Source organism: Hakea prostrata, chromosome 3 (assembly GCF_041222555.1).
Source record: "Hakea prostrata isolate BN-2017 chromosome 3, UWA_Hpros_2, whole genome shotgun sequence".
In the NCBI taxonomy this organism is placed as follows: domain Eukaryota; kingdom Viridiplantae; phylum Streptophyta; class Magnoliopsida; order Proteales; family Proteaceae; genus Hakea; species Hakea prostrata.
In genome coordinates, this window is record NC_142602.1 from 55,186,961 (window position 1) to 55,202,166 (window position 15,206).

Here is a 15,206-nt window from a genome sequence, read left to right on the forward strand (position 1 = left end):
CTTTTTTTTTTTTTTTTTTTCCTTCTATTTTGGACAGATTTTGTGTTACTATGTTCTGTCCATAACTTGTATTTTTTATTTCCTTTTTTAGAGGACAAGAACTTGTCTCTCAAGTTGTATTTTGGGCTTTGAGATCTATAAATAAGACCATCTTGCGATTCTAGGAAATTAATCTACAATTTCTAGTTCCTGCTGCTGGTTCTTCTCCTCTTTTCTTATTCATCTTCTTCTCTTTTTTCTCCTTTGATTAAGTTACTGGTTTGATTCTTAAGAGCTTGATTTCTAGTATGGTATTAGAGTGTTCTTTTAATCAAAATAATGTTGTCTCCACTGTTCTTTTTTGAAGTTCCTTTTCTGTGCTAGTTTCCACGGTGTGCAGCCGCCTACAATCTACTGTTAGATCAGATGTGAATGTATACTGATCTTTCCTACTTATTGCCCTTTTGAAGATCCTAGAACTTGATTTTTGACTTTTTTTAGCCCTTTGTTTCTGCATTTAGTAGATTATTTTTTCCGCATTCGGTTCTGCAAAATTACCCATTCGATTCTGCACTCTGCAGAATTTCTTTTGTTATTTTCCTTCAAGTTTTGAGCTGCTAGTTCATGCTTCTATACTACAGATTGTGTGATCTCTACCTCAGTTTATCATGTCTTCAATTACCAGTTATTCAACCATGATACTGCTGAATCCATGGTACCCCTAGGAAATCATGTGAATTTCAGATTACCTCCATCAAGCTCAAAGGTAGTTCTAATTACTTGCTTTGGTCCCTAGCTGTTTATGTTTATATCATTGCAAAAGGTAAGCTTAAATTCTTTGAGGCTGAAACCCCTGTCGGGACTCATAAAATCCTACTCTAGTTGTTCCCAAGATGTTGCCATCATCAAGATTTGGATCTAGAATAGTTTGGAACCTAACGCAGCAGCCAATGCTATGTTTCACAAGAATGCCTAGGGAATATGAGATGCTTTGCAAGAAACCTATTCCCAAGCCAAAAATATGACACATATCTGTAGTATTTATGAAAAATTATTTCAGATTCAATAGGTTGACAAATCCTGCTGGATTATTACAATTCCCTCAAGGGCATGATGGAGGAGTTAAATGTTTTTAGCCCCTCACTAGAGATATAGAGAAGCCTAAGGCATGTCGGAATGAGTTTTTTTTCATGTCTAAGTTTCTTGTAGGATTGAACCCTAACTGAAAGCCTTTGAAGGACATCTCTTGGCTGGTGAGCATGTCCCCAATCTCAATCATGCATACTTTAAACGGATTGCCTTGCCTGGAAGGAATTCTCTTGGAAATAGTTCTAAAGGCGATAGTTCTACTTTTACTTCTACTCGCGGAAGGGGCCGTGGCAATGGCTCAAGAGGAGTTAGTAGATCTTTTGGTGGACATGGTGTTAAGCAGTTAGATAGGTCATCTCGCCTATGTGCTCATTGTGGAAAAACTTGCCACTTGGTTGAAGCTTATTGGGCTAAGCATGGGAAGCCAGAATGGACTAGCATCTTGCCAATCATATCGTATTTGATGGTGATACCGAAATAGTGACAACTAACGATAACGTTTCTGGATCTTTTTTCGGAGAATTGTCTAAGACTTTATGAGAGGACGTGAGCCAAATCCTTTGTCGTCTACAAAATATTGAAACCACTGGTTTTGCTTTCATTGGTACTTCTGCTACCACTCTCTCTCATGCAAGTAACATAGCACTTTTAACTTTTACATCGGCCCCTTGGATCGTCGATTCAAGGTCTTCTTCCTACATGATTGGTAAGTCATCCCATTTTAGTTCTTTTTCTAAATCTACTTCTAATAATTCTAATGTCATAGCTAATGAGACTTCCACACCTGTTTTAGGTTCTGGTAGTGTTTCTCCCATACCTTCCGTTACTTTTTCATTTATCCTACATGTTGCTAACTTTCCTTTTAACTTATTATTTGTTAGCTAGTTAACTATAGCCTTGAATTGTTCTTTAATCTTTACTCCTAATTCTTGTGTTTTTTTTTGGACCTTCACACAAGGGAGACAATTGGTGGGGTGTGTGAAAGGAACGAACTCCATTATCTAGACTATGCTGCCCAATTACAGCTCTCTCTGATGATGGGGTGAATGCTTTTCAGTGGCATTGTCATTCGGGCCATCTTTCCTTAGCTAGGTTAAAAGTTTTATTTCCATCTTTTAAGTCTCCGTCTAGGTTAAACTGTGAGGTGTGCGAGTTAGGGAAGCATCATCGTGCAAATTTATCCTCCACTCTCTGTCCCTCACAGTGAGTATTTGTTTTCTTTAGTTCATTCAAATAATTCTTGTAGAGTTACTAATAGGCATGATTTTTCGTATTTTTTGATTTCTGTGGACGACTTTCCTTGTCATGGTTGTCCTTTAAAGGATCGAACTGAGTTCTTATCTATATATGAAATTTAGCTGAAACATTAGGGTGAAACCACCAAAACCCTGAAATTTCTGGGAAGTTTCGCCTCCCTAGTTTTAGGGGGGTATTTGAGGTCATTTTGGGCTGGTTTTTGGTTTATAATCTAATTTGAGGCCGATAAACACTTTGGGAGTGTGATTTTTGCCTAAAACCTAACCTAAAATGGTATTTTGGAACATGAATTTAAACCAATATAAATATGGATATTATCCACGACCGCACTAAAATTTTCATTAAAATGCAATAGGACGAACAACAAGTAGAATTCAATATACAAGTATGTGTTGGGTTGGATCCATCCCCTGGGTCATAAAAGAGTGCTCTGAATACTGGACATAAACATGCATGGTACGAGTAAAGTTTTCCTTATAGTCTGTCGTTGGCATAACTAGTTAATGTAGTATTGTATTTGATTGATCAAAACAATAGCCAATAGGACCTTTCACAGGGAATCAAGTTCAAGTTTGATAAACTTAAGATGAAATAGAATTTAGATGTGAAAGAGGGTTGAAACTAGAGTGGTATTATAAAGATAATAATATAACAATACGGGCTGAATAGATCTTCAAGGGGCAAAACTATGATGAAGAAATTGAAAGGACAATATGAGGGAATTGAGAAAAACAATATAACACCCGGGCTTCACACCGCAAGGTGGATTGATTGGATTGAACACCAACCTAAATTGATCAAACACAAGGATTCTCCATAGAGAAGGAATGCTAACAAAGCAATTTAATTTCAATTGATGAGTTGTGTCCTCACCTCTGCATAAGTCTCTTTATATAGCATTTTAAAGAGACAAACATTAATGGTAACATCCAACCACTAGCTAACGGCATCGACCTATTAATAACTCAACTACTACCTAACACTTGACAAAGGAAAACTCCTTTGACAATGAGTTTTTTTTTAATTTTTAAAGCACAACTCCTTTTATTGACTTTTCATGAACTAGACTTGGGCTTAGGTGTAGACTATGGAGATCAAAATATGTCGTTGGCTTGGTCCAACTCAGAAATAATTCTATCATTGATCAATATAAGTCGATATATACTTTGATAATATTCATGCCTTTCTTCCTCCCATTTTCTACATGGTTTGGACCACTCGAACATTCGATTCTTTTTTTCTTTTGGTGAAACTGAAGGAGTGTCATTATGATCTAGATTGCATCTTTATCCTTCATTTTGATTACTTATCCTTTCCTTAGGGTCGACCAGCTATTGTTCTATTGCTATAACTATGTGATTGCTATATATATATAATATTATATATATCCGATGAATTCATAATAGCTAATAACTGAACAATAGGTTGCTGAATTCTTATTATGCACAATTCTGTCATGCAAGCCTGTTTAGCTCAGCAGTTAGAGTGTCGCATTTGTATTGCAATGGTCATTATCAATCAAGTAGAAAATTATTCTATGTATCAATCCTTACATCTCCCACAATCGGTGGGTTGACAAGAAGTTTTGGCATGTTAGGAGATATTATTATTGCCAAGCCCAATGCCTACATTGCATTTGCGGGTAAAAGAGTAATTGAACAAACATTGATTAAGACATTACCTGATGGTTCCTAAGCGATTGAGTATTTATTCCAAAAGGGCTTGTTTGATCCAATCGTACAACGTAATCTTTTAAAAGCGTTGTCTAAGTGAGTTATTTCAGTTCCATGGTTTCTTTCCCGTGAATCAAACTTCAATCAATCAAGTAGAGCATCAAGTTCAGTTATTTTATTATGGCAAACATTTATTTTGTTTATCAGAATGATAAAATCATAAGAAGAATAGGATACCTGATTAAATTATTTGGGCCCACTCATTATCAATGGGATCAACGATATTTCCAGCAAGAAATATATCAAAGAGTTGGCACTGAACTAGCTGAAAACCAAAGTTTATCAGAAGCTTGATCTAAAATTCCTGAAAATTAGCCTTTTATGATTACATCGGCAATAATCCAGCAAAAGGGGATTATTCAGAGCAGGCTCAATGGACAACGGGGATGGAATAGCTGTTGGATGGTTAGGACATCTTGTCTTTAGAGATATAGAAGGAAGTGAGCTTTTTGTACGCCATATGCCTACTTTTTTTTGAAACATTTCTTGTAGCTTTGGACTTTGGTAGACAGAGGTGGAATTGTGAGAACCGATGTTCCTTTTAGAAGGGTAGAATTGAAGTATAGTATTGAACAAGTAGGTGTAACTGTTGAGTTTAATTGTGGGGAACTCAATGGAGTCAGTTATAGTGATCCTGCTATTGTGAAAAAAATATTCTAGATGCGCTCAATGGGCAAAGGTTTTGAATTAGATCGTGCTACTTTGAAATCAAATGGTGTTTTTCGTAGAGTCTAAAGGGTTGGTTTACGTTTGGGCATGTTTCTTTTGCTTTGCTCTTCTTTTTGGGACACATTTGGCATGGTGCTAGAACCTTGTTTAGAAGTCGGTGGCTCTCCTGGGGTTCCCTCATCTAGGCTCCTTGGGGAAGAGGATCAAGTTGGCCCTTGTGAAGAGCTTGATGCACTATCTCCCTTTAACCCTTTGAGGGAAATGCTGCAAAAGGATGGAAAATCCATGGACCAACCCCATCGTCTCCACCCTGTAGGAACTACGAGATCACCTAAGGACGCCTTTGTCATCCAGGGGTCACAGACCAACTATAGAACCTTGTTCAATAAGTGGAACACATTAGCTGTCCGCTCTCTGGTTGGGTAGTAAGGGTCGGAGAAGGGCAATCACTCATTCTTAAAAGCAACATTCTTAAAACCAAAGTGTCTGGCAGAAAAGAGGGGAAAGACTCCGTTCCTAGTTCTCTTGTTGCTGGATTCTCTGGAACCACAAGAATCCTTAGATTGGGATTACAACTTAACACCTTTTGAGATTTTTAGAATAGTTGCTTTTTAGAGAGCACAGTACGATGAAAGTTGTAAGTTGTGTTTGGGGGGGGGGGAGTTATTGTCTATCATTGGCCTCTATGGTAGAATCAGTCGAGGAGGCCTGAGAGGCGGTGGTTTACCTTGTGAAGGATGTCAGCGGTACGAGTCCGCTTATCTCCAGCTTGTGGACCTTAGCGATACAAAGGTATATGATAGCACCCAATTTTTCAATCTATGATTTATCATTCATGGACGTTGATAAGATCCTTCAATTTAGCAGCACCTTAGGATGGCATAGCCTTAAAGTTAACGACGAGGCTCAAACGAGGAAAGGCCGGACCCTTGGGTCATGGAAAAGTACTCTGAATACTAGACATAAGCATGCCATGGCATGGTACATATAACATTATCCATATGGTCTGCCATTGGCATAACTAGTTATGCTGGTCCTAATGCATATCCCAAAATAGAGTCACAAATGATGCACTTGATCCATCTCCATACTCATGTGTAGAAATGCTACTACCAGTCTACCACCAACAAATGAACCACCATATGCTCAACATATCCATAGCCATAAACCCTTTATGGTATAACCCCTTGGAATTTTCAAAATTCACCAGAATTTTTGAGATTTCAGCGGCAAAATTATCGAGATTTTGGTGTAACTACCAAAATTTCGACGAAATTTCATCGAAATCTAAAACATTCCTTTTTCAACTTGGGTTTTGTGTCGCCACCTATGGAAACACAAAAATATCCCCTAGTTTTGTCAATGTTTTGTACCATGGTTCTTATCTATATTCAAAAATTTTGTTCATGAAATAAAGACTCAATTTTCTTTACTTGTTAAAATTTCAGATCTTATAATGCTTTGAATATGTGCCAAATGATATATCTAGTTTTTGTGATTCTCTTTTGGTCATTCACTCATCAACAAAATGGAGTGGTTGAATGCAAGAATCTCACCTCTTGGAGGTTGCATGAGCTCTCTTAATTCAGATGAATGTGCCCAAGAGTTATTGGTGTGATATTGTTTTGACTGCGGGTCATCTGATTAACCGAATGCCTTCGGCCTCGCTTCCTGACAAATCTCATTTTTCAGTTGTTTTTCCGATTAGAGTCTCGTTTTTAGTGCCACCCAAAGTACTTGGTTGTGCTAGTTTTGTTCACATACCCCGTGTTGTGGATAAGCTTTCTCGCTGGTTTGTAAAATGCATTTTTCTTAGGTGCTCACGTACTCAAAAATGCTTTCGATGCTATGATCTTATTCATTGGAGTCAGTTTGTGAGTGTTGATGTGACATTTTCTGAGGATACTCTGTATTATTCAAGTTCATCTTTGTTTAATGAAAACCTTGTTCTAGATGGTGCTCCTCTCATTCCATCATTAGTTCCTTCAACCGACAATGCCCCTTTATAGGTCTATCAGTGGAACCTTCTAGTTAGGGCTGCAACTGGGCCGGGCTTTTGCAATCCCAAGCCCAACCCTATATGTTCTAATCTAAGCCCATTCTCGCCCTGACTCTAGTTAAGGGCCAAGGATTATTGTCCCTAGCCCTAAGCCCTACAGGGCCAAGCCGAGTCCATTCCCGCCCTAATTGGCCCTAATTGGGCCGGGTCGGGATGGGTTGGCCCTAATTAGTCCTAATTGGCCCTGACCCTAATTGCCCTGTCCCTGGCCCTGATTGACCTTATCTTGGCCCTAGCCCTGATTGGCCTTGTCCCTAGCCTTAATTGGTCCTATCCTTGGACCTAAAATATAATATGTAAATTCATAAAAAAAAAAAAAAAAAATAATAATACATAAAAAGTATCACGAGTATACTAAAAATAAAATTCATAAAAATATAAGATGATTCAAGCTCCTACAAAATGATAAAATAGTCAATAAGTTGATAGTGTTGCTCTAAACATAAATTAATTCATACTCCATAATTTTATATTGAGCTCTGAAAGTCTCCCATTGCTTTGATGATGGAAATTGAAAACCTCTCCCATTGATATCCTTATTCAACAATAAAAAAAAAAAAAACCCATGTTCAAAACCTGTTAACAAATAAATCAATGATAATTTAGTATTGATATTTTTTTCGTAGTTAAAGAAAATGATATTTTAGTTTTTCTGAAATATCACATTGGAGGCAAAAGAAAGATGCCAATATTCAAGATGAGAAGTTGGAGTGTATTTGTTAGATATTAATTCTCTATATACTAGTTTTTATTATCTATAATATATTATCTCGCCTAAGTCCAAAAAAAAAAATCAATGTTTTTGTAACTAAAAGTGACTTAATTCGAAAAATGAAAATTACCTTAAAAATAATATAAAAAGTGAACTTATAGTCTAATATCATCAAAATAACTGAAGGTCAAAGTCGAAACTTATAGTTATATCAGTGTTAATATGAAGATTAGGGTAAAAAGCTAGTACATGATCAGGGTCAAATTAACATTAAGACTAGAGCCAAAATTAGGGTCAGGATTGGGCCAAAATCAAATGGATGCTTTTATTAATTTTCTACAAAAACATATCATATTTTTAAAATTTGACACGTGTCAAGTATTCACCCATGTGGATTAGAATTAATTCCTCTCCATATGGGTGGAGCGTCTAGAGAGTAATCCCAGGCCCGCCCTTGGCCCTAGTTCAAGGCCAGAATATTTTGGCCCTAACCCGCCCTTTGGGCCAAAATCATTAGCCCAAGCCCTATCTGGGCTTAGGGTGGGTCAAGGCCGCTAGGGCCAAACTTGCATCCCTACTTCTAGTGGTATTGGTGTTTCTCCTCTAGTGGAGGTTGATGCTAGTCCTACTGTGGTTCCATCTTGACCCTTTCCACTAGTGGATTCTTCCAGTGAAGACCCTCTTCAGATTTAGGATGACATGTCAATTGCCCTGAGGAAAGGTACTTGTACTTGCATTTTGCATTCTAATATTGTTTATCCTATTTCCAATTATATGTCTGTTTCTTATCTATCCCCAACTTTCATCATTTTGAGGTTTCCCTCTCTACCATTTATGTTCTGACCCACCATAATGAGGCCCCTAAATTCCTGGTTGAAAGTTGCCATGCATGTGGAAATGGATGCTTTACAATCTCGTTATACATGGTCTTAGTAGACTTAACCCATAGAAAATTTGTGGTCTGTTGTTGTTGGGTGTATATTGTCAAGTATTGTTCTGATGGTACTGTTCAACGGCTCAAGGCTTGTTTAGTGGCCAAGGGCTATACACAGACATATGGTGTGGATTATTTTAAGAATTTTTCACCTGTGGCTAGACTCGATTTAGTTTGTGCGTTAATTTCTTTTGCTGTGAATCATGATTGGCCTCTTTTTCAGCTCGGTATAAAAAATGCTTCTTTGTATGGTGATCTCAATGAAGAGGTTTACATCGAGTAACCTCCAGGGTATGTTGCTCGGGGGAGAGGATCGTGCTTGTTTTTGTAAGCTACACAATGTAATATATGGTCTCAAACAGTCTTTGTAGGCTTGGTTTGAGAAATTTAGTAAGAGTGTGGAGTCTTTTGGATTTTTTCAGTGTATTTATTATGGCATTTTATGTTGATGGTATTATTCTTTCAAGCAGTGATGTTGGGGCCATCAATGCAGTTAATGCACTCTTAAAAACAAATATATTTAGACCAAAGACTTGAGTAACTTGCAGTATTTCCTAGGAATTGAGGTAATTCGTAGTAAGAAAGGAGTTAGTTTACCACAGGGAAATTATATTTTGGATATTTTGGTAGAAACTAGAATCCTTGCCTCCAAACCTACTAACATCCCCATGGATTCTCATTAAAATTGGGATTGGAGGATGGTGAATTCTTGGATGATGTCCATCGCTATAGAAGTCTTATTGGAAAGCTTATTTATCTCACAATTACGCGTTCTGATATTTCCTATTCTGTAGGTGTGTAAATCAGTTTATACAATCCCATAGAGAGGACCATTGGGATGTAGCGATGAAAGTACTTTGATATCTCATTAGTGCTCTTGGTAGAGTACTTATTTATTGACCAAATCGGAGTGTGGACTTGGTTGCCTTTTCTAATGCGGATCAGGTAGGATCTGCAGCTGATTGTCGATATTTCCTATTCTGTAGGTGTGTAAATCAGTTTATACAATCCCCTAGAGAGGCCTATTGAGATGTAGCAATGAAAGTACTTCGGTATCTCATTAGTGCTCTTGGTAGAGTACTTATTTATCGACCAAATCGGAGTGTGGACTTGGTTGCCTTTTCTAATGCGGATCAGGTAGGATCTGCAGCTGATTGTCGATTTGCTATGGGTTATTGTATCTTCATTGGTGGGAATCTTGTGACTTGGAGGAGTAAAAAGCAGTCCACTATTGCCCAATCTAGCATTGAAGTAGAATATAGAGCTATGGCCCGCACGACTACCGAGTTGATGTGGCTTCTTTCCCTGTTAGAGGAGATGAGGTTTCCAATCTCTAACCCTATAAGGATGTTTTGTAATAATCAGGTTGCTACTTGTATTGCCAGCAACTTGGTGTTCCATAAGAGAACGAAGCATATAGAGGTAAATTATCATTTTGTTCGTGATGCGGATAAGAAGAAAATTACCGAGACTCCGTTTGTGGGTTCTATTGATTAGCTAGCTGACTTGTTCACTAATGCTCTATTCAGACTTAGTTTTCAGTTTATCTGTTGCAAGCTAGGTGGGGGACACTTATATTCTCCAGTTTGAGGGGGAGTGTTGTATTGAGACTTGCACAGGCTTGGTGTGCAAGGTTGAAGGCCCAAAAACTTATTTGCAAAATAAAAATAACCGCAAGCGCATAATATCATGTAGCTAATTAAGTGCTTGCTAGTCCTTGAGCAAAACGAAACAATAAAAGCAATACGGAAAATAAATTAAGAAAAGCCTTGGTACATAGGACTTAGGACAACTGACTTGGTGCTTAAGATACTAAGTTTCTATTTTTGGAGAAAATTGTTGGTGCACAAGTTTTGAAGAGTTAGAATTGCATAGTTTCTATATTACAATTTGGTTCTATTTTCATACTTTACTTTTTTGTTCTTTCTATTTTGGACAGAGTTTGTGTTAGTATATTCTGTCCAGAAGTTGTATTTTTTATTTCCTTTTTTTGAGGACAAGAATACTTGTCTCTCAAGTTGTATTTTGGGTTTGAGATCTATAAAATAAGACCAGCCTGTGATTCTAGGAAATTAATCTAGAATTGCAGGCTCCTGCTGTTGGTTCTTCTCCTCTTTTTATCTTCTTCTTCTTCTTCGATTCATTCTTAAGAGCTTGGTTTCTAACACTACTTTGGGATTTATATCCTAACCTTTACATAGAAAATAGAAACTAGATATTTTCAGAAGGTACAAACTCATGCTTTTTTAAATAGAAACTAAGACTACACTAGTTTTGCTTGGCAACTAAGCTTAAAGAAAGAGAAAGGTTAGTCAAAATTGAAAGTAATCTCCAAATCTAAAAAGTATGATATTAGGAAATAAAATAAAATTTGAGCAGAATCAAATCAGATCTTATCCAATGTGGGGTTGGATTGTACATCGTGTGGTTTCCACTGAAGTGGTAAATCATGCATATCTTAACATGATTGATCCCACAGTTATGATACTCAATTTAATCAGGATAGATGATGATCTGTACTTTAGATCTTATATTTTTCTGTAACTTACATTGCTCTGGTTTTGCTGCATCTGAGTTTTTTCTTTGAAATTTCTTTTTTAATATACAGGTCCAACCAGTGACAACGAACCAGGTGATGTCAGAAGGCGCATACATCCTTTTCTACTCGAGGTAAACATGATTTAATGTGTGTCCCCAGATGTCTGCCGGTGTTCATTCATTCACTGGGTTTCAAATTTTAAACATTTCTCAGGTCTTCTCCCCGCCCTTCAAGAGCTTCTCCACTGCAACATCCATATACTGCAGTGCATTGTTTATCGAAAACGCGGAATTCCTTAAGACCAGGACGAAATAGACACAATGATCACTTTTCTGTTGATGGACTTGAATCAAATAATATACCAGATATTCGATCGGGATATGGCAGCCAGACCTCCAATGAAATTCTAAGTAGTGCTGACAGAGATATCTTCCCTATGAGAGAAACTTATGCAGAATCAATGAGCTTGGAATTCTCAGATACCATGTCAAGTGATTGGTCCCTCTTCACAAGCTCAGATGATGCATCATTTACCACTGAGAGTACCAGGGATTCATTTAGTACTGCTGATTGTGCTGACACATTCAATCTTGATTCCATTTCATCAATATTCAGTTCCTACCCTCCAGAATATTCCTCGCACAGTACTATTTCCTGTAGAAGTTTCTTGTGTAGTAGGCCGCAGACAAGATTTCATTTGGAATCCAGGGGCTCTGTTTGGGATTCATCCCTGTCAAATGAACTACTTGACAGTGTACAGGTTGGAGAGAATCCAAAACAGGTCAGTGATTTTTCCATGAAGCCTTTACCTTCTGTTACTGACTCCAGTATGTTTGTAAAATATGGAGCAACTACCAATAGTTCTGTTTATAAAGCTGATCATTGTGAACTCTAATTATTAGAATCATGTAGTCGGGGAGTTCCCATCAGTGAATAGATCAACTATCCAGATAATAACAATCTCAAAAATAAAAAGGAAATCATTTTCTTACTCTGTTATAGAGTGTGTGTTCAAGACTTAAACTAAAAGATGAGTTGGGGGCATGGTTCAGCATTTTGAGATGTCAGAGGAATATAGCTTTCATCTTACTCCTAGTAGTTCTGTTATCTTTAGAGTAATATAAATTGGATTTATTAAGTTTCATATCAGACTATTATCAAGAATTAGTTTACTCTTCATGAAACCTCTCCTGATCCCCTAGGTAACTCATGTAGTATTCTAGCCCTTTCATCAGGTTTTTGTATCATCTATAGGCCAGTCCAATCAGGAACAGCATTGGTTATTCAGAATCTCTTCAAGCAAATAATTTGGCTGCATTAATAGCTGCAATGTATTCAACCTGGGCAATAGAATCAATTGTAGACTTTTGTTTTGCACAGCTCAAACATAATTGCTTCTCCAGTCAACATATAAATAATTCTTGATGTTGATTTTCTATCATCATTGTCAGTTTGAAAATCAAAATCAATATCTCATCACTGACATGATTTGTGCAATAGACCAATAATCTGTCGTATTCTTGACAGCAGTCCCATGCTCGTGTCCAAAGTTGGACTGGTCAATTGTACACAATCACTATAGAATAACATATGATTGATTTTGTGAACAGTAAAATGGATATAAGACTTCCCACTACATAGTATGGGAAACTTTCTTCATCACTTCAATGCCTTCTTGAGAAAAGGCTACACTAGATAGTAACATATAAATCCTTTAGAGCTTGACTGCAGATGTTCGGATTCAAATCTGAATTTTTTTTTTTTTTTTTGGGGGGGGGGGGGGGGGGGGGATGAATGATTCAAATCTGAATTATTTAGGCTGTGTGTTGCTGCAAAACCCTGTTCGGCTGCACAAGCGGACAACTTGTTAATGAAGAAGGTGTGGGTATTTATAGATCTTAGGAGAGGTTACTTGAACTGTGTAGTAATGGAGTTCGAATGGAATTTTATAATTGCTGCTAACTTCTCCCTTGCTAACTTCTTGGGGAGAAGAATTTTATCCTGCAAGAGAGTATTACTTGGATTGTAGTTGTGGAGTTAGATCTGGACTTTAAGAGCAATTTGAACTACCCGGCTTGATCGGAATTCTCATCCTTATCTTTAAGGAGGTTAGTTATGCTTAGGGCGTACATTTCAAATGTTATCTTGTTTATGAATAGCTCAAAGTATGGTCAGCTTAGATGTCTTCGGGTCTTTCATGGTTGGGCCGTCCAACCAATAGTGGTCGAACCGTCAAATATAGTTTGACCATAACATAAACCCCCCAGTCACTTGGTCTCGATAGCTTTGTGCTCGGGCCAAGGGACTAACTTTATCCCGGTCGAGCTTCAATCTGGTTGAGCAATTCTTGCCTTGACTCTTGCTTAGTCAATTTTTTAAAAATAGTGCAAATGACACGTTTGATGCTGATGTGACAGTCGCACAGAGTAATACTTGTAGCATAGTAAGCTGCTAGAATTTGATCTGTTTGTTCTTTGTTGAGTTACAACTTAGGTTGGTTTTGCTCACTTCATTTTTGTACTTGATTTGCTCGAGCCTTTTTTACAATTGACAGAATTTGCTTGTATGCATCTTTTGCTTTATACCTTTGTGAGTCCACAACTTGTAGTTCTTGAATATTTCAATTTGGTTCATCAACCACCATTTTTAGTGGTCAAAAGGTGTTATATACTTGTTTGATGCTAAAATAGAGAGTCGAAGGGTTGCACAGCTAGTGAATATTTGCATTAATGCTTTTGTTGGATCGGCCACTTCTGTTGGTCAATCTTGCCCTCGGTCGACTTATACTTTATTTAATTGTAAAAGTCCTTGATTGCCCTTGATCCTGTCAAGCATGATTTTCACATTTTTTGTAACTTTATCAGAGATTTCTTTGCTTTGTCTTCTCGACCCTGGTTGGTCTATTTGAGGTCGACCATAAGTCACTTGGTCACGGTGGCTTCATGCTCGGACCAAGGGACTTGGTCTTCCCTGGTTAGTCAATTTGCGATCGACCATAAGTCATTTCGTCACGGTGGCTCCATTCTTGGACCAAGGGACTAGGTCTTCCTCTTAATCAAGCCTGGATTTGGTCAGGCAGAGTTTAGTCCGACTTTGCTCGACCAATGTTGCAAGCGTTGCATTTATGGGCATAAGATCTTTTGCATCATCTCCGTTTAAGCCAGTATTTTGGTCGAATGCATCTGAAATTTTTGTAGTGCTCAAACTATTGATCTGATCGAACTGTTTGTGGTCGAGCAGAATCATTGAACTGGTCGAGCTCTTGAGCTTTCATTCCAAGTTGTCAGTTTTCAAATAGCCAAGAAGGAGACTAGTGTTGCCGAATAGGATGAGTTCGACGAATGAGGCTCTGGCTAGTTTGGTCAAGAAGGCTTCATCAGTGAGGAAGACAAGGTTGGCTAGACTACAACTTTTCTTAGTCTGACCTAGGTTTAGTCGTCCATTTGTTTGCCTTTGTAAAACTTTTGTTATTTGGTAGTAAGTTTGTTTGGTCGACCTTGTATTGGTCAAGCGTTGTGTTAATCCTTTCGTAAATCCTTTGGTCATCTTTTTCGCCTCTTTAGCTTTTGAATTATAATTGATCGTCCTCCTCTTTGATCGATGATTTTCTCGAGTGTCATGGTTACTTGTTCTTGACTTTGCCAAGTTGCTATGGTTACTTGTCCGGTATATGTAGATATACGTTTGACCACTTCCCCCATCATCAAAGTGAATTGATAATAAATAGCGAATTTTTGTTCTTTTGCAAAGTACAATTTTAGTGGGTCTTACTCTTTTGTGAAGCCCATTTTTTAGGTCTTACTCGCGAAGCCCGAAGCCTTTAGTGGGTTTATTTCGGAAACCCGAAGACTTTAACGGGTCTTACTCTTTTGTGAAGCCCAATTTCATAGGTCTTATTGCGGAAGTCCGAAGCCTTTAATGGGTGTTACTCTTTTGTGAAACCCATTTTCTTAGGTCTTACTTGGGAAGCCTGAAGCCTTTAATGGGTCTTACTCGGGAAGGCCGAACACTTTAATGGGTCTTACTCTTTTGGGAAGTCCAATTTTATATCACTTGTTATTCCTTCTTCAGACAATGATGAAGCTTTTCTAATCCACATTCTACTTCACCTTGTGAATACTTCAATCGTTTGAGCCAAGTCATAATTCTGGTTGAGCATAAACATTCCAACGTTGGTCGAAGAAAATCATCACGGTGCTCAAACCATTTTAAGAAGACTTGCTCAAAAAGCGTAC

General features: G+C 37.7%; 1 protein-coding gene across 3 annotated transcripts in view; it reads left to right on the forward strand.

The window, feature by feature from the left end:
* The window catches only part of LOC149022537 (ubiquitin C-terminal hydrolase 15-like), a 62,813-nt gene extending 47,916 nt beyond the window's left edge, over positions 1-14,897 (forward strand). For 2 of the 3 annotated variants that reach the window (XM_089150595.1, XM_089150596.1), the window contains exons 13-14: positions 11,041-11,102; positions 11,185-12,696. In XM_089150595.1, the coding sequence (XP_089006721.1) occupies positions 11,041-11,102; positions 11,185-11,866 (744 nt within the window). In that variant the 3' untranslated portion in view covers positions 11,867-12,696. Of the gene's footprint in view, positions 1-11,040; positions 11,103-11,184; positions 12,697-14,211 lie in introns of those variants that run through there. The other variant, XM_089150597.1, reaches the window with a different exon arrangement.
* Positions 14,898-15,206: the final 309 nt, after the last annotated feature.